We start from the raw sequence: 24,281 nt of genomic DNA on the forward strand, positions 1-24,281 counted from the left end.
TTTGACTGGGCTGCACAACTCAAGAAGCAAATGTAAAGAAATGTATCTTCTTCCATTCTCATGGTAGCTCTGACATTTGTAATAGAAACATCCATTTGATAATACACTATTTTTCTCGCATAACTACTCCCCGTTGCACTGTGTACAACCAGCTAAATGGCATATATTATTCATTCTTCAGCTCTACACTCTGAAAATCAATAGTGCAGCATTAATGTGGCTTTGTCACTGGGCTAACACCCTGCTTAGCAACCAAAGGGTTAATATATGACTTGCAAAGGAATTTGTATAAATGTTTCATATGACATCCATTTTCATTCCAAAGTCATGGAAAATTAATGGGTGTGATTTTCCCATAGTGCCTGATCAAAAGCCCATTGAATTCAATGTAAAGACTCCCTTTAATTTCAATAGGCTTTGGATCAGACCCATAGGGATTTTATGTTTGATAACTGGCAAAAAAAACACCCCAAAAGCCAAACTGAGTTCACAGTGTTTATCCCACACAGTGTAAGAAATGGATTCAACAACAATCTGTTCATGTCAACTGCTAAGGTGCAATGAAATATCTGAATGAGGATGCAGATATTTGTAGATTAAATGAATGTGATATTCTTTTTCATATTTCTTTGAAAGATGGCAAAGTAACAATATGTTTTAGGTTTATGCTGAATGATATTTCCATATGTTTTTCTTGATTTTCCCTTCTAAAAATCCCTTCATTATTTCCCTTACAAAAAGAAACTTCACCTCTGAACAAGAAGGCAGACAAGCTGTCCTTTGCCAAGCTGACACCAATACGGTTCTGATTGGCTTACAAACAATGTCCTAGGAATGGTTGAACTAGCCCCTTTTCCCTAGAAATTCAGCAAGTCATCTCAATGACATGTCCAGTCTGGGGGCTTGGCTCATAAACATATAACTAGATAGCAATGCAACATGCTGTTGGAGTGATACTGAGTCAACAAAGACAACAGTTTTTCAATTTTCCTTCTACAGAGGGAATGAGTTTATCCACTACAGCTTCTTGTCCCTTGTTTCAGGATAAATTAATAATTTGCTGTGTGAATATGTAATTACACTTTAAAACAAAGTGCTGAAATTTGGATTTTTTACCTTAGATGAGGATCATGCCATATATCCTAATATGCTATCCAATCAACAGTATATTGTATTAAAGCACATAATGTATACCAATTTCAGTATATCTTGGTTTTATATGAGGCTAGTTCTTCATTTTCTAATGTTTCATAGATTCCAAGGCCAGAAAGGACCATTCTGATCATCTTGTTTGACCTCCTCTACAACATAGATGAGACAACTCCCCCAAATAATTCCTAGAGCAGATCTTTTAGAAAAACATGCCGTCATAGAAATGTAGGACTGGAAGGGACCTCAATAAATCATCTAATTCAGTCCCCTGCCGTGAGGGCTAAGTATTATCTAGACCAGTGCTTCTCAAGCTATCTGACGTGGGGGACGGGCAACTTTTTTTTCCAATGTGCGCGCAGACCGGCAGCCAATGGCTCGCGGACTGGCACCGGTCCGCGGACCACCACTTTGAGTAGCACTGATCTAGACCAGGTGTTTGTCTAACGTGTTCCTAAAAACCTTTAATGATGGAGATTCCCCAACCTCCATTGGACAATCTTGATTTAAAAATTGTCCGTAATGGAGAATCCACCCTTGGTAAATCATTCCAGTAGTTAATTACTCTCACTGTTAAAAATTTATGCCTTATTTCCAGTCTGAATTTGTATAGCTTCAACTTACAGCCATTGGATCATGTTATACCTTTCTCTGTTAGACTGAAGAGCCCATGATCAAATATGTAGCTACTTATGGAATCTAACCAAGTCACCCATTAACCTTCGCTTTATTAAACTAAATAAACTGAGCTCCTTGAGTCTATTACTATAAACCAGTGGCTCTCAAACTTTTGTACTGGTGACCCCTTTCACATAGTAAGCTTCTGAGTGCGACCCCCTCCCCTTATAAATTAAAAACACTTTTTAATATATTTATAAATATAAATAATATATATATATATAATTTACAAACGGTGAACCAAGTTTGGGAACCCCTGGGCTAGGCCCATTGGGACAATTTCTCTCTCGTTTACATTATTCAACCACAACTTCCATGGGAGTAATTGATCAGATTTTGGCCCACTGAATATTTACATATAATGTATTTACTAGCTGAGGACAGTTGAAAGGAAACTCCAACTGTATAATATGCTTTAGTTCAAGCTACCAACTAAGAATCACATAAAATGGGCAATAAGTCATATAGAAGGCAATTTAAATTAGGCAAATAGGCTTCACACAGCAGCATACAGACAAGCACATTATGCGTTCCATTGCAGCAAAATAGAATAAAACTATATGTTCTGTGAGTCATGTTCAGCCAGATGAGGGGGAAATCAAGAGGTGAAAAATAAACAAATATGAGCCCTAGTAGGTAAAAACAATAAATCACCTTGATTTTCAAAACTTGCCTGGATTGGGTATTAATACTGTGGGTACCACTTTTTACCTAAATCAAATATATTGCCAGGCCCTTCAAAATAGGCCAAACCAGTGGTAAAGTACGGCGTCAATAAACACTTTGTTCAGGGTTTTCAGAAGTGCTCAGCATTTGCCTAATGCTGTTCCCACTCATGTATGCCAATGAGGGTTTTGCTATTGAATTCAATGGGAGCAGAATTAGACTAATGCAGAGTACTGATGAAAAATCCCACATCCTCTGTGTACACACAATTAACCACCAAGCAAAAGAACGATCAAGAACAAAACCAAACAAAACAATTCTAATAGACTAAAGAAAGGACCTGGGGGTTCACTTTTACCATATCTACTCAGCATTATTGTCTTGCTTTCTAGTTTACAGTATATTTTGGCAGTAGCATGACTCATGGGTATTAAGTACTATGGGCCATAGACTCCTTTCTGACATGAGAAAACAGAGGAGAACCTACAAGAAAACATCCATGCCCTTTCCCCTCTCAAAACTGTAGCAGTATAAAATTATTCTGGCAACAGGCATGGCCAGGGAGCTACAGGTAAGCCAATGATCTCTGAGTTCAAACCCGACAGGCCTCCGTCATCACGTGCATAGGTAGTGTGGTTCTACGGAGCTTTGACTCTCTCTCTCTCGTTCCCGACCACTTGCCAGCAATGCTCGCTATGTTGCTGTGCTGCCATTCTTTCTTCTCTCTACAGGAGCACTCATATTTCTGGTGGTTAGGGGGAGGTCATGCTTACTTAACCGTGCTGCAAAGAATATATGCAGCACTGAGGGACTGACTCCAGCCTGTCCAGCAAGCTGCATAGCAGCTGTATCACAGAAGTGCAGCAAGAAGCTTGATGGCCGCTATACCATACCACTGGATCATACTGTGTAACATGGCTTCCTCAAGACTTTTTTGGTACAGCTTATGCCCATCTGCTTCCCCCTGCTCCTCCTAACGGAGAGGAACATATGGCTCAGAATACTCTACTCTCAGAAGTAGGAAACCCATTTGCATGTATTTTCTAAAACATTCTTTAGAATACCCTCGTTTTTCACTGCCAGCTGTTTACTCTAGTTACAAATCTTTATACACCATGCCTTGACTCCTTAAAGAAAATTTTGTCCAGGCTCAACCCAATAATACAGCCCGTGGTGAAAAATTAAAACAAAACATAATATGCTTTTTAAAATGCCTATTACAAAATAATTTTTAACCAATTCATGGAAATGTTGCCATGCTTTAAATTTGTATAAACTCTTCCATATTTTAAAGTTATTAATATAGGACTGACACCCTAGTACCCCACAAGTGAGAGGGCAAAGCATAGCCAGAGTTAAGCAATATGTGTGTACTAAAGCTTTGCGTATAGTTTAAGTGCTATTAATTTAGGGCCAGATTTTGATGGTCTTGTTCATATTGAGTAGTACCTTATGCCATGAATAGTCCCACTGAAGTCAATGGGACTCCTCAAGAGCTTTTTATTGTAAGTAACAGTACCAGAATCTGGCCCTTCCAGTCCAATCCTGCCTTCTTAACACAGGTAAATTTCCCCTTGATATCAGGAGTACATTTGCCTACTTTGCCTGGATAAAGCCAGCAGGATTGGGACATAGTCTAATGAAACAATCTGATTCCTTATCTCTGCATATTCTGTATATTCATATAGAACTCATTCTGGGTTTCAAAGGTTTTTTTATCAGAGATAATATTGCTATGATATTTGCCAGATAAAAAGCAACCTCCTGGGGGCTAGTACCACTCTCCTGACAGTCAAGCTGATGCCACTTATTAGATGTCCCTAACTGATGAATTGAGAGACAGCCATTTTAAACCTATACAATGCCCCTAATGGAAACAGTACGAACACTCTGAAGTTGCAGAAAACATTTCTTTATAATCAAATAAAATGATTTTATAAGCAAGGAATCTACTAATGTTTCATACTTATACTCGTGGAGAAAGATCAGACATACATGCAGTATACTATTACATGTGTGCATTTGTGTTTATATACAACAACTCTGAAGGTTTATAGTTCATATTTATAGTGCTTCAGCCTGATTTAAAGCTTCCTGAAGTCAATGGGAGGTTTTACATTGATTTCAATGGGCTTTGGAGTAGACATTTAATCAGTTGTATTCACATGATCACATGTAACCTTGTTTTTCTCTATATTAAACATTTTTAGTGAAAGTTATTGATGCATTTCAGATAAACAGGTCATGTACTTTTAATTTTCTAGTGCTTTGGTGTTAAGCATGTCATTTACCCTACCTTTGCAGCCACTGATGAGTTGGGTTTCTCTAGCAAGTCCCAGAGTTTCTTCCTTTTATCTGGGCAACAAGTATTATCAAACTCTTCCCCTTCTCTCTCACGCATTGTCTCTGCCTCTCTCCTCAGTTCCTCATTCATTTGTTCTTTCTTCTGATGATACCTTGCCTGGCAGCAAGATTCTAAATATATCTCATCAATCCCCCAGAAATCAAGCTCTTGGCCAAAAGAGAGAGCACACATTTCTTCCATCATGTGTAGCTTCCCTGTCCTGTAGAAATTCAAAATGGAGGTGAAAGCCCCTGGGTGTCGATCAAAGAAATATTCATTCTCATTCAGGTTATAGTCATCACACACTTCCAGCAGAGAATCATGAGTATTGCAGTCTCTGAGCTTTCCTAATCGAGTCCTTGGGAGTCTGTCCAAAGTCCTCCATAGAACTTCATGATTGAGCCCGCCTACATTTATTTTAACTCTCCTTGAGCAAGTTTTGCTCCTAATGATCTCCACTGGTTCTGGTGGGAGGGAAAGGGTAGACTTTGAAGACTTCCTGTTCATCCCTGGTGGAGCGTTCTCTGCCATTCTGAAACGGATGCAGCTGTGAAGCCAAAGTCTTTATGAGAATGAGCTTGGAGAATACAAATTTTCGAGCAGGATCCTCTTTAGACAGGTCTCCCCATTCCTGGAGCTAGAAAAGAAAAATAAATGGAATCTTGCAACACACCGCATATTCACACAGCTTTTTTCTTATGTGACTATATACCTCCCTTTCTACACTCTCATGTACACATCAGAATATAATGACAAGCGCAGTAATGTTGCTCACTGAGAAGGGAAGCTCTTTTTTGTGGTGGTAGTAGGAACAATGCCCCAATTTCAATAGTTGGGAATGCCAAGACTATTATCAGAGCTAGTCAGAAAAATTCCAGTGAAACATTTTTTGTGAGAATTTGCCGATTCATCTAAAATCAAAATAGTTTGCCAAGATGGTTCTGATGGAGGGTTTCTGCCTGGTTTCCTGCTAGCTCACCTCACTCACTGGAGAGTCCCAGCTTCCAGGGTCCACAGCTCCGGGGTATTCTGCCAGGCAGACTCCTCTGGGTTCCGTGGCTCCATTCCCTTTTGCAGAGCATTTTGACATTTTGGGGTTTTGCTCTGAATTGGAACAAAGCCAAAATTTCAAAATATCAAAATCCTCCATGAAATGGAAATACCTTTCTCTGTGCAGCTCTAGGTATTATTTGATTTATTACATTACTTCATAGCCATGATTCTTCTCATTGACCAAGGAAGGTTTGTCATGTAACTAAAAATAGTTCAGCTCTATTGCCATTATAATCGGTCAAGTTTTCTAGTGCTAGAAACTACTGACTGGCTTACAGATGTTTGAACATCATCCCGTGACTCTGTTCTAGCCATTTACATTATATTTTGGCTGCATATTGGAGGAGCAGGCATATATATCACTCTCTATCCTCTCAGAGACCTCTTCTTCTGCACCACTTTGCCTACCTGTTAAGTGGCTGCAGGAACATGATTCCCAATGAATTACAGCATCTTCAGGTTTCTGATAATCCTCAAGCTCATCTTCATTCACTGCCTAATGCTGCAGAATCCTTCATCAAGTGCAGCTGCCCTTCAGCCCCAGTTGGAAATATCAATATCAAACAAGTAGTACCCACATAATCTGGTACAAGTCTCCCACAAAGAATAGTTCTCCCTATGTTCACTTGCTCATTTACCAGACACTGTGTTTAGATAACATGCTGGCTAGTCAAGGGGCAAATAAAACCGACAACCAAGGCTAGACAGACAGGGTCTGCAAAAGAACATAACAGATAGACTGACCGACCTCTTATAGGGAAGATGAGAGCTAGCCTTGTTTTCCATCACTGGATAACAAACTTGTCTTCCTACCGGAGGCCTGACCCTTCTGAACTGGACAGGGATGGTGTCCCTAGCCTCTGTTTGCCAGAAGCAGGGAATGGGCGACGGGATGGATCACTCGATAATTACCTGTTCTGTTCATTCCCTCTGAAGCACCTGGCATTGGCCACTGTCGGAAGACAAGAAGCTGGGCTAAATGGACCTTTGGTCTAACCCAGTATGGCTGTTCTTATGTTCTAAATAACTTCAGTTTAATTACAAATGTGAGTAAGAACAAGTCTTTAATCCTGTTTAAAACACAAAATCTAAAGTTAAAAAAACCCCAGAGATTTTTATCAAATTTATATTTTTTAAAGATTTCCTTTCTTCCTTCAGCAGGCGGAAGAACTCCAAGACGTCTGGGCCCTATCCTGTGATGTACTGGAACTGCCTGCCTTCAATGCCACGCAACATCAGGGAAAGAAAAGGAAAGGGTCTACATCATTTCAGCTAATATTTCACCTCATAAAAACATGTATTTATATTTGTATGCATGTATAAAAAGACACACAAGATTACATTTTTATTCTAAATGTAGAACTTACTGTCAAAAACAAATATCTTAGTAGCTGAAATCATTTAAAAGTCAAAAGGATTCTGCCGTTTCACATTCCACACTGCACAGTGAAACTCCCTCCTGATCTCCTAGAGTAAATGCACTGAGGAGGCAACCCAAAGCTGCTCAGTGCCTATTTACACAAGGGCTTAAGCCTATAACATTTACCTTCATTCATGAAAAAGACACCTGATAACTTCACTTGAGGAGATAAATGTCATATCAAATCAAAGCCCTCAGGCTGGATGTTTCCACTCTGTGCATCTCTCTTTTTTTCCACTGGGCCAGCTCTTGTCTCCTCACCCACCTCGCTGCAGTCCTAAATGTAGCAGACCTGCCATGATAATATTGTGCAGCATGGGGGACCAGCTGCAGATATGCAGCACAGGGCGGGACTTCTACACCCTGCAATCTGCACCCTGTGGTGGCTCTCTGCACAGTACCAAAACGGGATATTGGGACTGACAGGGGTAAGAGTTGTGCACTCAGAACTACACAATCCATTCATGCAAGTCTCCACATAGCAGACAAACAGTAGCTACCGGGTGCTCCTCACCTTGAGAGAGGATTCTGTACTGAACTACCCCCCCGGAGAGATTCTCTGTGCATGGCCTGTTCACTTAGGTTTTGTCCAGGGGGCAAGGATGCATATATTTAACATAGAGATGGAGATAAATAGATATTTACCAACTGCAATAACATACATGAATATTTATCCTCACAGAAAGCTGTCTCAATCCTTATGAAAAAATCCTTTAGAACTTAACAGACAATGTTAACTTCTGTATAGGTCTCTCAGACAGTCCTATAGAATTTAACAGGAAACTTTATCCCTGCTATAGATTTAAAAAAAGACTTAGAGAGGTTATGATATTCTTTATTAAATTCAATCAATTGGTTTTTAGAGTCATGTCTATAGAAGTCCATTGGTTTAAGCTCTATTAAATTCTAGAGAACTTAGGGAAATTGCGTAGCCCTTTCCTTTCCTTTATTTGTGTTAAACTGTACTTCCTAGTTTTAGCAACTTTAAGTAAAACTCACTAGAATTCAGTCAGTCAACTTATATGGTTAGGCTAACCATACCCTTATTAGCTTTTGAGATAAAATTACTTTTTTAAAAAAACAAAAAGCAAAACCACATTTGTTTCACTATTTGTGCATCACAACTGTGCCATGGCATTGTTAAATGATGCAAAATTAGACTGCCACTAGCATTGGGCCAAAGCTGACAAAACAAAACATTTTTTATTATGACACCATGATTACTGTTGAATCTCCAAGTTTCAGGAAATATTTATTTATCAAGAATTTCTAAAATAGCAGCAATGGGTTTGATTCTGCTCACAGTGAAGTCAATGGTAAAAGTCCTGTTAACTTCAGTGTTCAGAAGAATGGGTCCGATACATTATAGAATAAACTCAAGCATTGCTATTGCACATAATAGCATGTCACAATGTGCAGCGTTGTGAAAAGATGAAAAGTAAAACCTCTTCAAAAATCAAAGAATCGTTTCTAATTTGTGTTCTTTATATTGCTGTACATTGCATGCTGCACAACGCATGCAAGTAACAGCTTTTAAAAAATGTTTAAAAAGTATTTGGAGCCTGTGTTATATAAGCCTCTTCATGCTTTTTTGTTGTTTTTTGTTTTCAGAAAACGTTATAAAAATCTCTATTACTGTGAAACTGTTTACAGAGGGTAGAAGAGAGTGTTTGCATCTCTTTCTGTGTATCACACAGATGTAATCAATAGTCTTCACTTCCAGAGAGTAACATTTTCACCTTATAACCCACATAATAAAACACATACAAAATAACCACAAATTTTTAAGCATAAGTTAGGAAACAGAAGTGCACAATCAGGGTTATCTTTACAATTCTTTAAATAACTTTAAATAAACTTGGCTACCTCCAACCAAACTCTTTGGATATTGCAAGCTTAAATTATTTTACAGCCTGAAAAGGATTTTAATATTTGTCTTTAGCATTTAGTTTACTGGTTTGAGTCTTATAGGTTGGTGTAATTACAACACAGTGCTCTTGGGGCGGAGAGTAAAAAGTGTGATTACATCCTTAGCAGCCTATTGCAATAGTAGAGAAAGACACAATAATAATCACAATACAAGCAGCTTTCGATAGAATATATTTTTCTTCCTTATAGTGTGCATGTACGTGTGTGCACATATTACATCAAAAAATCCTAACTTCACTACATTCAAACAATGGTAAGATTGCAAACTCACTCAAAAGTTAGGCAATGCCTGTGCAGGCTTTCATTCAGCCCCCTTGCAGCTTTTAATTCCATAATCAGGATGGGGGATGTGGGGGTGTTCCCAAAGAAGCCCTGCCTCATTCAGTGAATGGGCAGTTATTTAATATTTCTTTTCATCTCATTCAGTGTTTGGTCCCTGGCATTTTTTAATATACACCATTCAAACCATGTCCTAACTATAAAATTATTAATTTCCCCATGGGCATTTCGGTGGTCCTTTCACTATAGTATCTAAGTGCTTTACAAACATCAGTGAATGTATTTTCACAACACCCCTGTGAGGGGCAGGTGTGGTATTACCCCATTTTACGTTTGGGGAACTGAGGCCCAGAGAGATTAAGGTCAAAACTTTGGGCGCTCAACTTGAGACACTGAGGGTACATCTATCCTGCAACAAACAAACAAAATAACCTGCAGCAGTGAGTCTCAGAGCCTGGGTCAATTAACTTGGGTTCACACATTTTGTGCTACAGGGCTAAACATAGCAGTATAGCTATACCCACTCAAGTTGGAGTGGGTCTCAGAGCCCAGGCTCCAGCCCCAGCAGAACATCTGCACTGCTATATTTAGCACCGTTGTGCAAGCCTGAGTCAGCTGACCAGGCCTCTGAGACTTGCTGCCGGGGATTTTTTTTGCAGTGTAGACATATTATTAGAGCTTGGTTTTTCGGAATACTTAGCACTATTTAGCACTTTATATGTTCAAAGCACAGCTCCAATCAACTTGAGTTGCAGTCATGAGTGGCTAGCTTCACATAGGAACACTAGCAAAACCAATCCAATTCCTCTGGAGACCAGATCAATTCCCTTAACCATCAGACCACCATTCTCTTCTCGCAGTCCCCTGACTCATTCCATACACACCTTCCAACTTCTGCAACAAATCAAATGGGACTCCTACAGACAACAGTCTCCAACAGTCCCCCCGAGCTGGTCTGAATGGGGCAGGAGGCCTGTGCATAAAACAGCATATGATTGTGTAATTGAAGGCTGTGTCATCATCTGCCTATGGAGAAGGGGGATGAATTAATGGGGTGCACAGCCAACCTTAATTCTGGCATTTCCTAACTTTTAAGTGCCTGACTTTGTATCCTGAACGTTCCATTTTTAGATATATTTTCCTAATTTAAGAACAAAAAAACCAAATCTCAACTAACACAATTTCTATCATGTGGAACAATACTGATCCAAGGTGGTCAAGAGCTGGGTTCAGTCCTCCATATCCACATCGCACATCTCTAACAGAGTAAGTGGCAGCAATAGTAGGCCATTATCCTCTACGTGGAAAAGCCACTAGAGAGGAAAGAAACACGCACATTGCAGTGGGTTTCAGAGCTGTTCGCTAACAGCGGAGGAAACACAGGGTTCAATTCCAATTTCTGGAGTGGAGTGTTGTCTATTGGTTATATTCCTTCTGCTTCTGTGCCCCAAGCCTGTCTCTGTCTCCCACTGTTATCCAGCTCCTAGCCCAGCTCTCTCCCCTCTACTCCTAGCCCCTATTTGCCTCTGCTCCTATCAATCCCACTACTGTCTGGCTCCTCCCTCCCTCCCTTTTCTGCACCTATGTATCATCCAGCTGCCTCCCACATCTCTTCTCCTACCTTCTCTCTAGCTCCTGAAAACCCTCCCTTCCATTTCTCACTCCTCTGCAATCTAGTCAAGCAGCTTCCTCTTCCACAGGATGCTTGGAAACCAGGAAGAAGAGCACTGAGAACTCAGGAGAGACTATCTCCCTTCTCTCAGCTCTGGTGCCACAGCAGTCCCCAGCTACCAGAAGGAGCAATTCAGGGAAAGTCTTGTGTAACCCACATGCTTTATACTGCAGCATTTGACTTTGTTTGGCCCAGAGAAAGGGAGAGAAACAGTGTGGAGGAGACATGGATTTTAGTTGGAATACTCTAACTCTGCACATGTGCAGGGCAAAGCAACTCAACTACAGGGTCCCAAAACATCCAGAAGGAGGGTGTGGCAGTTACTAGACATGCTCAGTAGCTGTTTCTGAAACAGTGATGGAAGGTTTCGTTGTGGGAAAGGAGACTTCAAGTCCCATGCACAGTCACTAGTTGAAAGCTGAGCCAATCAGAGCTTATGGAGGAAAAGTTATAAATAGATGAGTTAAAGACAGACAGCCCTGTGGGTTCAGCAGGTGGTCCACACAGGACCAAGAGATGTGTCAGCTGTGTGGGCTGGGTCCCCATATCTGTACCACTTTGGATACAGACTATGGTCGTCTGTTTCACCAACAACTGAGGACCAATCAACCATTAACCCAAGGGCAGGAACGTTGCTAGCTGTGGAGACCTCAGACTGTTTGTTTGCTGAAAGGCTTCTGAATGAGATGCTGACTTTCTCCTCAAGCTGTGAAAAGTCCAGGTAATACACACTGCATACGAAGGCCACACTACAAAGACTGATGAATCATCTCTGAAAAAAGATCAGATGGGAATGTGTTTGTGTCTGTGTGCGCTAAAAAGTATAAAATGTTTTGTTGAAACCATATATTTAAATATATGTGAGAGCAACAAAGTGGGGAAGTCTGTATGAGAAACACAGTAGATTTTACTATTTAATGGTTTTTGTTGAAAAGTTATTCATATTCCATATAGTATTTACAATGTTTTACACTTCTTACATTGCTTTCTATGTCCACTCAAAGGTGGTTTCACTAAGAAAGTGCATGGTACTCTCTCTTTGAGGTGGACTGGAAACTATTAACTAGAGTAGGCTGGGATTTTTTTGACAAAACATTTTTTCATTGGAAAAGGCCAATTTGTCAAAACCAAAACTGTTTGTGGAAAAGGGTCGTTTCAACAAATTTCTAGTTCTGAAAATTGTTTGAAAAAAGGTGTTTTGAAACTGTAGAGATGTCCCATTTCAACAATTTTCAAACAAAAAGTTCTGGTTTTGGGTCAAAACAAGATTTTTGTTTTGAAATTTAAGGTGATTTATAGTAAAAAATGTAAAAGGTCAGTATCAAACCAAAATGTTTTGACTGACCTGTTCTGACTTTGTTCAGTTCACAAAAATTTGAGATTTTGACTTTTTGTCTCTGTCACAGAGCTCAGCAAGCACCTCCTCTTGGCCTTTCACTATGATGGCCATGAGGGGAATCCAAGCTTCTGTACTCTGATGCCCTGGGGTGTGCTAAGCTTCTGAAGCTTCAACAGACTGACGTACGGGTTCCTCCTTTGGCCTCTCTGGAACATTGCCTGGGTACTGACTCTCAGTCTGTTACCCTTTCTCCTCAGCCCAACTGGCCTAGGCCTTCAGGACCAGTGTTGATCCCCAAGATACCCTAGTTACTTAAACACACCCCTGTCCCAGAACTCTGTCCAAAAGGTATGAAGCTTCTGGGTTACAATGTAACTCTCAGGGGCATGCAACAGTTATGGAGCAGTTAACGCAGAGAGCCACTTTTCTCAGAGTCTCCACATTTATTTGATAATACAAAGCACAGGAGAGTACAGATCACACAAGACAATAAACATTCAATGCATGTCCCTGCCTCGTGGCATTCTTTGGGCTGGGGTCCAAGACCCTTGGGTTGTCCAGAGTCCTTGGGGCCATTTGGACTCAGGAAAGCATGCAGGTCCCCTTATCCCATGAGACTGCTACATGCTGGATGACCTCTCCCTCCTGGAGTCCCTCACTCACCTTTCTCTCTCTAGTGCCACATTTCCTCTTCCTCCCCCCTCCCACACCCCATTCCTCTTTTGTTCTATCCTGGTAAGTTTCTACTGTACCTACCTTCTCCTCTCCTTTCAGGGGGGGTTCAGCTAACTTTTGGATTTCTAGGGATCCAGCTAACTCTTTTGTTCCCAGATGTTTGAGTTGTGATAGCGTTGTTAAAGTCCTAAACAGCTTCTATTTGTATCTTTCTGGTGCAAAGCTGCTGCAAGACCTGTGAGCAATGGTGGATCCACATTTGCCCAGGTGTTCACGATACAGCAGTTTTTCATATGACAACATCACAATATCAATCAGAACTAATAAGTTGTACAGACAGAGCCCCAGTTTATCACAGTCGCAGTGTGGGAACAGGAAAGATTTTCATACAATAACCCTGAGGTTTAACTCTGAAAAGAGAGTTCTGTACCTGGCCTCTAAGTACAGGAACAGAAAGAAGGGGAATGTAATAAACTTGTAGATAATATTGCCTCAGCATCCCCCTACCCTTTTACACCTGCTCAGCCCATGGATGGATCATGTTTAGTACAAACTAACAAACTTCTACTGAGCGTGTGCAAACTGAGATTCTTCAGAGGAATAGAACTAAGATATTTTGGGGATATTTTGGGAAACAGTTTCATGGGGACAGCAAAAGACAAATCCCTGATATGAAGCTGACCCTCCACCCCCCCCCCCACACACACACATTTCAAGGTCCTTGTCCAAATCATGGAGGTGCAATGAGCTTCTCAATGAAATGCTTGCAAGATTTTTTATTTTTTTAAAGCATGGGCAAATAGTATTTTTCCCCCTAATTTCATCTCTGAAGTTGCTGAACTCTTTTAGCTGAAACTTTAAGAAGGAAAGAAAGAAAGAAAGAAAGAAAGAAAGAAAGAAAGAAAGAAAGAAAGAAAGAAAGAAAGAAAGAAAGAAAGAAATCAACCTGAGGCACACACCCAGCATGGAAACTTCCAGCCCAAACAGCTAAAGTTTGACAAAATTATAAGCAACTGAAAGATCTGATAATGGAAAGTATTGGGCAACCTTAATTAAAGTCAGTGACACCAGCTCCATACATAAACACAGACACTCGCACAAACACAGAGAGAGAGAGAGAGAGAGAGAGAGAGAAATGTGAAAACTTAAGAAAAGTAGTTAAACTTTGATACTCCATACATCTATTAAATTATTAAAACATATTTCTTGGTTTTGAAAAATAAAACAGTTGTCCAAGATCTTGCAGACCAGTTTTATGACTGTATGCAGCTGACACTGTAGGGAACACTTTATAAGGCTTTGGAACTTCTATAATCAAGCCTATCCAAGCACCTAAGTCAGTTTGATAAGTTCCTCGTTCTCTTCAGGTTGAGCATGGATGATGAGCTGAACTTACCCAATGAGTAGCACTTAAATTTTCTTTTTTTTTTAAGCCTCAGACAGACAAACCAGACTGGAAAGAATTAGGTAGTTAAGCAGCCTGAAGACAACAAAAGAGGCAATTGGTAGAATGTTCACAAAACCTGGTAACTACAAGTGCTTGAATGTTTTGGCTTATTTAAGTTTTCTGAACCCCCAATAGCACTTGTAATTACTTATTGGATTTTAACTCCAATAAAGAGTGGTAGATCAGCCCTAGGCTCAAGTGTAGTTGACCTGGAGAACTTTAAATAAGCGTGAGCTTTGTTTGCCTAGTTTATCTTTCCAAGTTCAGCTCTTCCATTGTAATTTTGTGTGAAATAGGAGAAACTTTATCAATTCTTAGCTTCTGTGCCTGGTGTGACACTATGATGACACTTCACTGTAGCTTGGACACTAAACTAAACCACTTGGGTTGTTTTTCGATTCCCCGGAATATTCAATTATTACCATAAAAGTGATTGTAAATGTTATGTCTTCTCGTCAGATACCCGCCACAACTGAAAAATACTGCAAACTACTTCATCCCTACCTTTCCTCTCTCCATTCATTCTCTCTCTCTCTCTCACACACACACACAGACATACAGAAAATATTTTATCACAGCTCTTTATGGATTTTTCAGGCCTCTGGCTCATTTCTTACACTGCAGTAAAAATGCTGGTCGAGGCTGTGGTACAGCAACTCTAGTGCCATCTTTGGGTTTCCAGTTGATCTGATATACCGTAACCTGGCTTCAGACCCTGTCACAACATTGAGTCAAGCCTTGCAAAGATGTACAATGATATTTTATTGCAGGCTAACTCTGGGCCTGTCATTCCTCATTATTAATACTTCATCGTTTGTGCTTTTGACAACTAGCTGGCTACCTGATCCTAGCAAAATCAATTCCAACGTATTCCTGCTCATTTTATAAAATACATTTCCATTTCATCTAATCTAACACAGCATGTTAGCATGTCTCACAAGGTTTTGTTTTGGGCCTAACTCACCACAGCGTCTCCATTTTTCTATTCACTTTTGCGTTCTGTTGTTAAGGGCTGACTTACTATAGACTAGCTGAAAACGTGTCTTTTACTGCATATTCATCCTTCTCTGGAAATCTTGGTGTGAGTCAATTGTCACAGGGAACACAGAGTTGAATTGTGGGCAATTTTTTTAGTTTCATAGATCCAGAACTGAATATTTGATATCCTCAGAGTAGGGACTGCATCTTAGTATATATTTGTACTGCAGCTACACTACAGGGCCTTGATTTTGGGTGAAGCCTCGGAGCCATACTGTAAGAAAACTCTGATTAGTATTAATAATAAATTAGATCCCATTTTTGTATTTACTGTTTGACTGGGGTTTTCATAATGTCACAACACATGGAAACTGGGAGATATTTTTAATTCAGCACATTCCTTCCATGAGATGCTGTCAAGATTGGTAGGCCCAAAACAGCGGCACCCTTTTGAAAACACTGTCTTCATGAATCTCCCTCTTCCGTGCTTGATAACAATTATCGCTGCCACCAACAAAGTGAAAAAATAAGGAACGAAGCATTTTTCTGGGAGATTATTTATTTAAATTAATGGAAGCAGATTATTAAAGCTGATTATTATTATTATTTGATTTGTATTAATCTTTAAATAAAAGCAAATCTAAAAGCATAACCATGAATCCAAGTCACTTATCAGAATCTGAAATCAGAACTTGAATTTATTGATGGAATTAACCATTGAATCAGAGCATCCAAAAAATAACAGTAAATTGAAATTCAGAGGAAAGATGGTCTTGTTTGTAAGGAACCAATCTGGGACTTAAGAGATCAGGGTTCAATTTATGGCTCTGCCAAAGACTTCCCTGGGCAAGTCAATTAATATCTATGTGCCTCAGTTTTAACTAGTGCCTTTGTACATAGTTAGAAATCTACACAAAGCCTTAGCAGCAAAGTCTCATCATGGGAAAGCCTTTATCACTAAAAATTAAATAAACAAATATCAGCAGAGGCTTTCCATGCCCTAGCTTGAATCTGGAACAGCCAACACCTTGAACTTCCAGATGTCCCAAATTCTCTGGTGGATACCCTCAAAAAAGTGGGCCTACAAGATGTCCATAGTATTCTGCTAACTGCCCAAGATCTTCCCTTGCCTTCTTCAGCTGTGCTGCATCCAGGGATACCATTGGCTTTGGTAGCTGGCAGGAGAGCACTTCTTCCTGGGAACTGTAGTCTAACGTGGGGAGTTTTTACATTTGTTTTGTATTTTACTAAGTCCTACCAGAACTGGGCCTTGCATGAGTTTTGGAAAGGCAGGTATCAGGCTTGTGGAAAGCTGATATCTGAATTATTCATATTGAGATCTAAAAGTTGGCCTAGGAATCCAAAACAAATATGGACATATATGCACAGCCCTATGCAATATCAATGGTATAAGGCATTTTGAAATAAATACATGTTAAAAGGAAAGTCCTTTTAAGGTTGGCATGGTAAATGAGTTAATGCACTAAAACACTTTCTATGTATCAAACCAAAACATTTAATAAAACTTTGAAGCCCCCTTAAATGAAGTCCTGTATAGAGAGGTCAACATTTTAAAACCTGGATCACTAAAGTTAAGCATATAAATTCATATCTAGGCCTACTGAATAATAATGGCCCAATTTACAGAAGTGCTGTACATCCACACCTCCCATTTACTTCAGTGGCAGTCAGCATCTCTGCAAACCTGGCATTTAAGCATTCGCTTAAATGTGAATTTGCAGCCCTAACTTTAGGCACCCAGGCTTGACAATTTTGGCCAGAATACAATTTTAGCACAAGACTATGCAATTAGCATCAGCAATGATCAGTGTGGGGAAAGAGCTAGATGGAAATAATCTGGAAGTTGGCACCACTGTCAAGGTAAATAATTTTTTTGGGCTATTAACCTTGGCAACCATTCAATGAACACGTTAGACATTGTCACTCATGCATTTGTAATTTCAAGGCCAATCATTGCAGTTCTCTGTTTTAAGTCTGCTTTGAAACATCAGTGCAATTGTTCTAGCTGTAGCAAAATGACTGCAGGTTGGGTACATTTTCTGCTCACGATGTCCTAGCATCTCTCTATAACATTGGTATCCTTGCATCAGCTATCTTTGCATCCATATTAAGTATATGATAACAGACAAGAAGGTTCATGATGTGGGAATTCATCCAGTTAGATTACGGCCATCAAACTCACTGATGACCCAAGTTTTAAAAATCAAAATGCGTAACTGAATTCTCTGTAGAACCAACCTATTGTCTCATTTTTTGCTGCTGCTGCATCTGTTAGTTTCTTCATCAACACTTTCTTTGCAAATTGAAAATAAGGCTATTTTCTAACAGGTTCATATTTAATAAGCTACTTCTTAATTAAAAAATGCTATGAATTGTTTTGAGATGCTTCTTATTAAAACTCCCAGGCAAGTTTATTTTGTATTTTATTGCCTAGAAATAGAATGATAGTAATTGATCTCTATTTGTTAACTTGTTATGTAATCAATGGGATAAACTCATCCTTGGTGTAGTCAACAGATGTCGCATTTTAGGAGTTTGCACTATTAATTTTCATTACAGCTTTACTTTCTATTTCCTGGCCACATTATCTTACCTAAAAAGCGGACATTTTATTTCTTAATTATTTATTTCTTAAGGAATTAACACACAGTACAGAGGCAGCATGCATAAACTTCTGCAATGTCACAATATACCAAGGTCTTGCTTTCACTATATTATGGGAACTAGAACTATGGCTGCTGGATACGGCTGGCGGTCACTACATTATGCCCTGCCTGAAATATATTCTTCATGCATCTCACCAGTGTATCTGAAAATATATTGGTCCTTATTCTCCTCACTTTTGTCCATGTAATTTCATTGACGGCTCCTCGGGGTCTGCGAAAGGATGAATGGGGCCATATGGAAACCAGACAAACACTCTGTTTTACCTGTCATTATGGTTAAGAGTAGATTTTCTTCATTAAAAAACCCCCAAGCTTTTATGCCACCAAGCCTTTTCCATTAGTGTTTGCAGGCTGTTCTTGGGTGTGGTCATCATAAATGAGTAAGAATTATTTTGAGTTTTCAAAATAATACTCATGTAGTAAATATAGTTCAAAATTACCCTATTTTTATTGCTTGTAGTTTAAGGTAACAACCACAAGTCCTCAGTTTACAATAATTTTGCATGGCTGGCAGTTGCAAGTTCACAAATGTGTGTGTCACTTGCACTTAGACTATAGTTCATACAAGTAGTTCTCAAGTTCAATGTCACTAGAAAATAGAATGGCCTTCCTAGTCTCTCTACCCATAAAGGGAAATATGGCCATTATAATCTTAACAAATTTTAGATATTCTGACTGATGCATATAATACCTAGGGTTTATGTGGTCATGAAATTAGGTTTATATTCTAACATAAAATCAAACTAGAGGAGAAGACAATGACAAATTTCTATTAAATGAAAATCTTCTTGTTCAATTTAGCTATTTTATTTTAATAATTTTTAAATTAAATCTGAGTAAAAATTAATTGTCATGCTAAATTGCAAGATAAAATAAAAGTCTGTTTGCTACAGCAGACAGTAAAAGAGATGCTATCTGAAAAGGTGCAATGAACAAAAAAACACCACAAAACAGATTCTTTCCATGCTGTTGTAGAATCATGGCCTTAGAGACAGACTTCTTTGGTCATCTACCTTTCAGTCAAACCAGGTTTGTTTTCTATTGTAAAATTGCGTGAATTTTGTCCAGCATAGTTTTGAATTTCCCAACCAATGGTACATCCACTATTTTTAGGGTGGGAGGGAGAAACTCCTCTAGACATAAAAAAAGCTTTGGTTACGTGATTAAAGGGTTATATTGATTTATTGATAAAAGTTGCAGTCAGAAAGTGGACATTGGTTTCTACCTACAATAGCATGATATGTAAAAGACATTCCACATATTGAGTGAAAAATCCAATAAATAAAGTTTCCAGTACCATCATCCAAGCCATGAACTAGAAAGAAAAATGACAGTTTCCTATAAGAAACCATACATTTTCTCTCATTATGCCAATATTCTGGTAAAAACGATAATACTGCAGATATAGAGGGTAAAAACAGTTCATTTGTAAAGTTTGTCTGAGTTGGTCATGTTCAGATGTCTACAAAATAGAAAGCCTTGTTGCCAAAAATATGTCCTAGTGAAGTATTATAAGCATACAAAGAATCCACTAGATAGACATCACCCATAATTCTTAAGAACCATATGCATATTGTTGCTAGATAAAAGTTTATAAAGCAAAAACAGAATTCTTTGATAAAAATGACCCATAAAAGTTTAAAAATTCATACTTTCAATTGAGGTATGTGTACTGTCTGGCCAACTTTTACACAAAACTAGTGATTTTTAAGTGCCTCAGAGTTTGGGTCCCTAACTTGAGATAACTCATTCTATTTCCAGATTCTTGAGGATATCTGCACTTCCTAAAAATCAAGCCCCTTTAAAGGTGTCTCAAGTGGGACCCCCCCTAAAATCACTAAGCACTTTTCAAAATGTCATTAATGTAGCTGACTGTTTTCATATGAATCATGCAGAACTGAGACTATATAGCCCTCTCCAGTATATAGTTTCTAAAAGAACAAAATACGAACTAGAATATTGGATGGGATGCCCTCAGATACATAGCTTTAAAAATAATTAGTGCCCCAAGAATAAGATGTTATTTGCACATGTACTAACATGGAGCTCAAGGAACTTGGAAAATTGAGATTTTCTTTTGAAAAGTAACAGGAACACCATCTGCAAACTATTTGGTTGAGTTTCAGTGCTTAATTTGTGCGAGGACTTGGTGAGACTCAGCACCAGCAACTCTAGGTTTGGGAGTTCATAGCCCCGGCACCTCTGGGCTTGTCACATCAATTATGAGAGTAAATCATTCTTGAGCCCCAGCATCTCTTTCATGACAAATTAAGCACTGTTGAGTTCCAAACTCTGGCAAGGAAGTTCCTCTATGCTTTTACTTCTCCTGCTCTTTTTCTCCTTAGCTTGTCCCTGAATGGCAAGCCAGATGTGTGCCAAGTAAATTTGCCAAAAAAAAAAAAAAAGTGTGACCATAAATAAATGCATAGGAAATTGCACCATCAAGCCAACAGGAAATTTCAAAATGCTGAATCCAGTAGAAATGATCAGAACAAAATAAAGTTTCATTTGGAACATCGTTTCCTCCTGATCTTGATCCTGAAGACATTTTCATTTTTAGTGTGTGTATACTTATGACTGAGGCTAACTTGAGGCCAGTGCAGCACATCAGTGAGAGTGTCTGATAGAGAAAGGAGGAGGGCAGTGTAGTTTGAGCATACACTGTTTTGAAAACAGCATGTCGAGGTATCCTTTAAAAACAAGGTGGGGCAGCAGAAAATACAGGAGAAACTGGGAAAGGGGACTGGGTGTGTAAATGTCTGAAAGGCCAGGGAGGACTGGGCAATACAAATTGTGTACGAACTTTTTTCCACTGCACCTTACCTTTCTGACAAACATCACCAGACCGTTAATACCAAATAGAAGATGATCATACAGCCAACAAATCTCACAGCCACCATTAATTGAGTGATCCTACTGCCACTAAAGTCTCTGGCAAAACTCCCTTCAGATGGAAGTAGAATCAGGCCCTACTTCTTGATTTGATGTGTAGTTTTTGTCAGCTCCTGCTCAGCCTCAAGTGCTTGATTCTATTTCTCCACTGAACTGGTTGAAGCATCCTTCAAACACACCACTTGGGTAAACTTGGAGAACTCTGTGGTTTTAAAGCAAAGCTTCCTCACCAAGCAGGTTTCCACTCCCCAAGCCTGTCCAGCTTTGCTGCTATTCTTCCTCATCTAAACCGACCCTGGCAGCTCTTCAGTACTAAAGGATAGGATTATTGACTGAAATCTCTCTCTTAGGTGTCCTCTTAGTCACAAGGTCTTGATGACTATTTATTTGCTAAGAGACATCTCTTACACCTGACAGTATTAACACACCCTTTATATATAGAAAAATGAAATGTGATTTTAGCACTAATGTGGGAACTGGAGTTAGTCTCATCAGTAATGAGTTAAAATGTCCCAGAAACAGTAAATATACCATTTATTTATATCTTAATCATTATGCAACTTGACTTGAATGAAGTCCAAGAGCTACTATAAATATGGACAGTACATACACAGGATATAAACATAGCTTTATGTACTCATGCATTTAAATATTGCTATAAATCAATAAAATATATGGAGTGGATTATGTATAAACATGCAGCATACCCACATTTATAAATACACACATTTCTAAACACAGTATTGTATATAAAATTACAGTATGCTGCATACTATAGCGGTATGGGTATGTTGAATAGTTTCACTACTTTGATAAGGAAGATCTTTAAGTCACTAGGTACATTGGCAAAGTACAATAACTGATATCTTTTGAGAGATGTAAGGTTTTATTTCATCAGGTCCCCACCAGCAGTATAGTGCACCAGAAACAAGTGGTGAGCATTTATCTTTATATTTCATCAAAGGCAGGAGGTAGAATACTACAGAATGTTATTCTTCCTCTAAGAGCTTTGAAGGAATAAAAATAGAAATCACAATTTTTCGTGTGTATGCTACATGAAAATCTTTCAACCCCATCCACAACGGGGGGATCATATTTATGAAAAACTGAACCTACCAGGCATCCTGTCTAAAAACAGTTCTGTGCCTGGAAACAGCATCGCTTTACAGCTCCTCCAGAAGCATTTCTGAATGTTGCACTTTTGCGTGTGCATTCAAGGAGAAAGCTCCCAGCTACCTTACTTATAAATAATATCTTAAGTCAGATCTGGGCACTGTAAGTCCAGTTGGAGCCATATGGCAGTTTCCATCTTCTTTGCAACTAATATCAGCGTAAGAAGCAGTGGGGATTCATTCTTAGGAAAGACTCCACAGTCGACGAGCAATGCCCCTCCGCTTACCTTATTCAAACACACCACGTTCAGCATAAACACGGGCTGGAGAACCACAAAAGGCTCAGGGATTCCCTCTTTCTTCCAGGGGCCGGTCTCCGATTTCCTGTGCAAGTGCTCTGTTGACAACCCCGCGCAGAGGGGAGAGGTTTGTTTTGGTGGCTTCTTTTCTGATGCTGATTATTTGCTCTGTATTCCTGACTCCTCCAAATCACCATCCCCCCCGGGGCGGAGGGGGCTGAGGGAGGACAAAAAAAAGGAAAGCCATCCTCCAAAAAAATCAGTGCAGCGAGCGGCTAGGATTGCAGGCTGAGAAAAAAAGGAAAAGCTCCTCTCGCCCCAGTGTAATCTCCCTCCGACTGCATGTGATGTGGTGGCTGCTGGTGGTGGTGGGTGTTGGTGTGTGTCTGCGGATGTGTGCGCTGTGCAAAGGGAACAGCAGCGGGCCGGGAGCTCGGCACAGCATGGAGTGAGCTGTGGAGACAATCAGAGGCACACGCAGGCACACACTGTGTGCACAGACACGGACTGCACACTTGAGGAGCTCCATTCCCCTTAGCCAGGGTGTACACCCATGCACACCCTCTCTGCTCCTAGCTAGGGTGCACGCATACACACACCCGGAGCAGAAACGCGCGGTCACACAGCCTTCCCCCAGCCATAACACATGGACACAGCCTCACTCACTCCACTTCGCCTGGGTGGGCACACTGCAGCGAGCTCCCTTCTTCAACCAAGGGACACATGCATACACCCTCCCACCAGGCAGCCAGGGTGTACACACACACGCCTTCCTCCTCCCAGTCAGGGTGTGGACACACACCTCTCCAAACACACACACTCGCTTTCCCTCCCTACATACACACATTCCTCTTCCCAGGGAGGTAACACAATCACACACTAACAAATTCAGAGACTAACACGCTCTATTGGCATGACAACCTAAACAAGGTGTCGCTAACGTGAAAGGTGGGGAAACCTTAAATGTCTATGAGATGGTGCAACACAGTGTGCCTCTACACAGAGGAAGTCTCATCCCTTCTCCCCTTTGCCATTATTGGCAAGTTTTGATTGTGTAGCAGGCTGTTAGGGTGCTGTTATTTTTGCTGCCTCTTTCCTCCGCCCTGGGTTTATGCAGTTTTTCGTAATTGCCTTATAACGCAGTCTTGTTCCTGATCATTTGAGGAAATCTCTCTGATGTTCCCTTATATTTTGGATATTGGATTAGAAAGTGATTCTCCGTTTCAGTCTCCCCTCTCTCCCCTTGGTTGCTTAACTGTTCCTCTGGAGGTTTGCCCCGTACTTCCTGTTTCCACTTGCCACCTCTAATTCTGTGAGGGGTAAGAGTCTGCCCTGGTTTTGCACATTTCACTGTTGTGCAGTACTGTAATTTGCTACTATGGAGGTTCTCTGAAGGGATCTGTGGAAGTCTAGCATGTTGCTATTTTTGATCTGTTGTTCCTAGTGCTTATGTGTTTTGAACTAGTATCTTGAACATACTCAGTTTAGCGTGAGATGGTTAGTGATTTCAAAGCCTGCAAGTGTTCTATAGAACTGGATTGTGTTTTCAGCTGCTTTTAATATTTGGTTCTTTGCAGTAGAGGGAGTATACCTCACGCACACACATGCTGTAAGGGTCTACATGTCTACATAGGGAAACTGAGCAGCATAGCTATCACAAAT

The 24,281-nt window shown here is 39.9% G+C and overlaps 1 protein-coding gene across 1 annotated transcript in view; it reads right to left on the reverse strand.

Annotated features, from left to right (window-relative positions):
* KCNB2 (potassium voltage-gated channel subfamily B member 2) overlaps window positions 1–23,206 on the reverse strand; it is a 299,120-nt gene extending 275,914 nt beyond the window's left edge. Inside the window, exons 1-2 of the mRNA XM_073330851.1 lie at window positions 22,608–23,206; window positions 4,790–5,474 (exon numbers count right to left, since the gene is read on the reverse strand). Of these exons, the coding sequence (XP_073186952.1) occupies window positions 4,790–5,368 (579 nt within the window). The 5' untranslated portion in view covers window positions 5,369–5,474; window positions 22,608–23,206. The remainder of the gene's footprint in view (window positions 1–4,789; window positions 5,475–22,607) is intronic.
* Between the last annotated feature and the right edge of the window lie 1,075 nt (window positions 23,207–24,281).

This window comes from Lepidochelys kempii, chromosome 2 (assembly GCF_965140285.1).
Source record: "Lepidochelys kempii isolate rLepKem1 chromosome 2, rLepKem1.hap1, whole genome shotgun sequence".
Classification (NCBI taxonomy): domain Eukaryota; kingdom Metazoa; phylum Chordata; order Testudines; family Cheloniidae; genus Lepidochelys; species Lepidochelys kempii.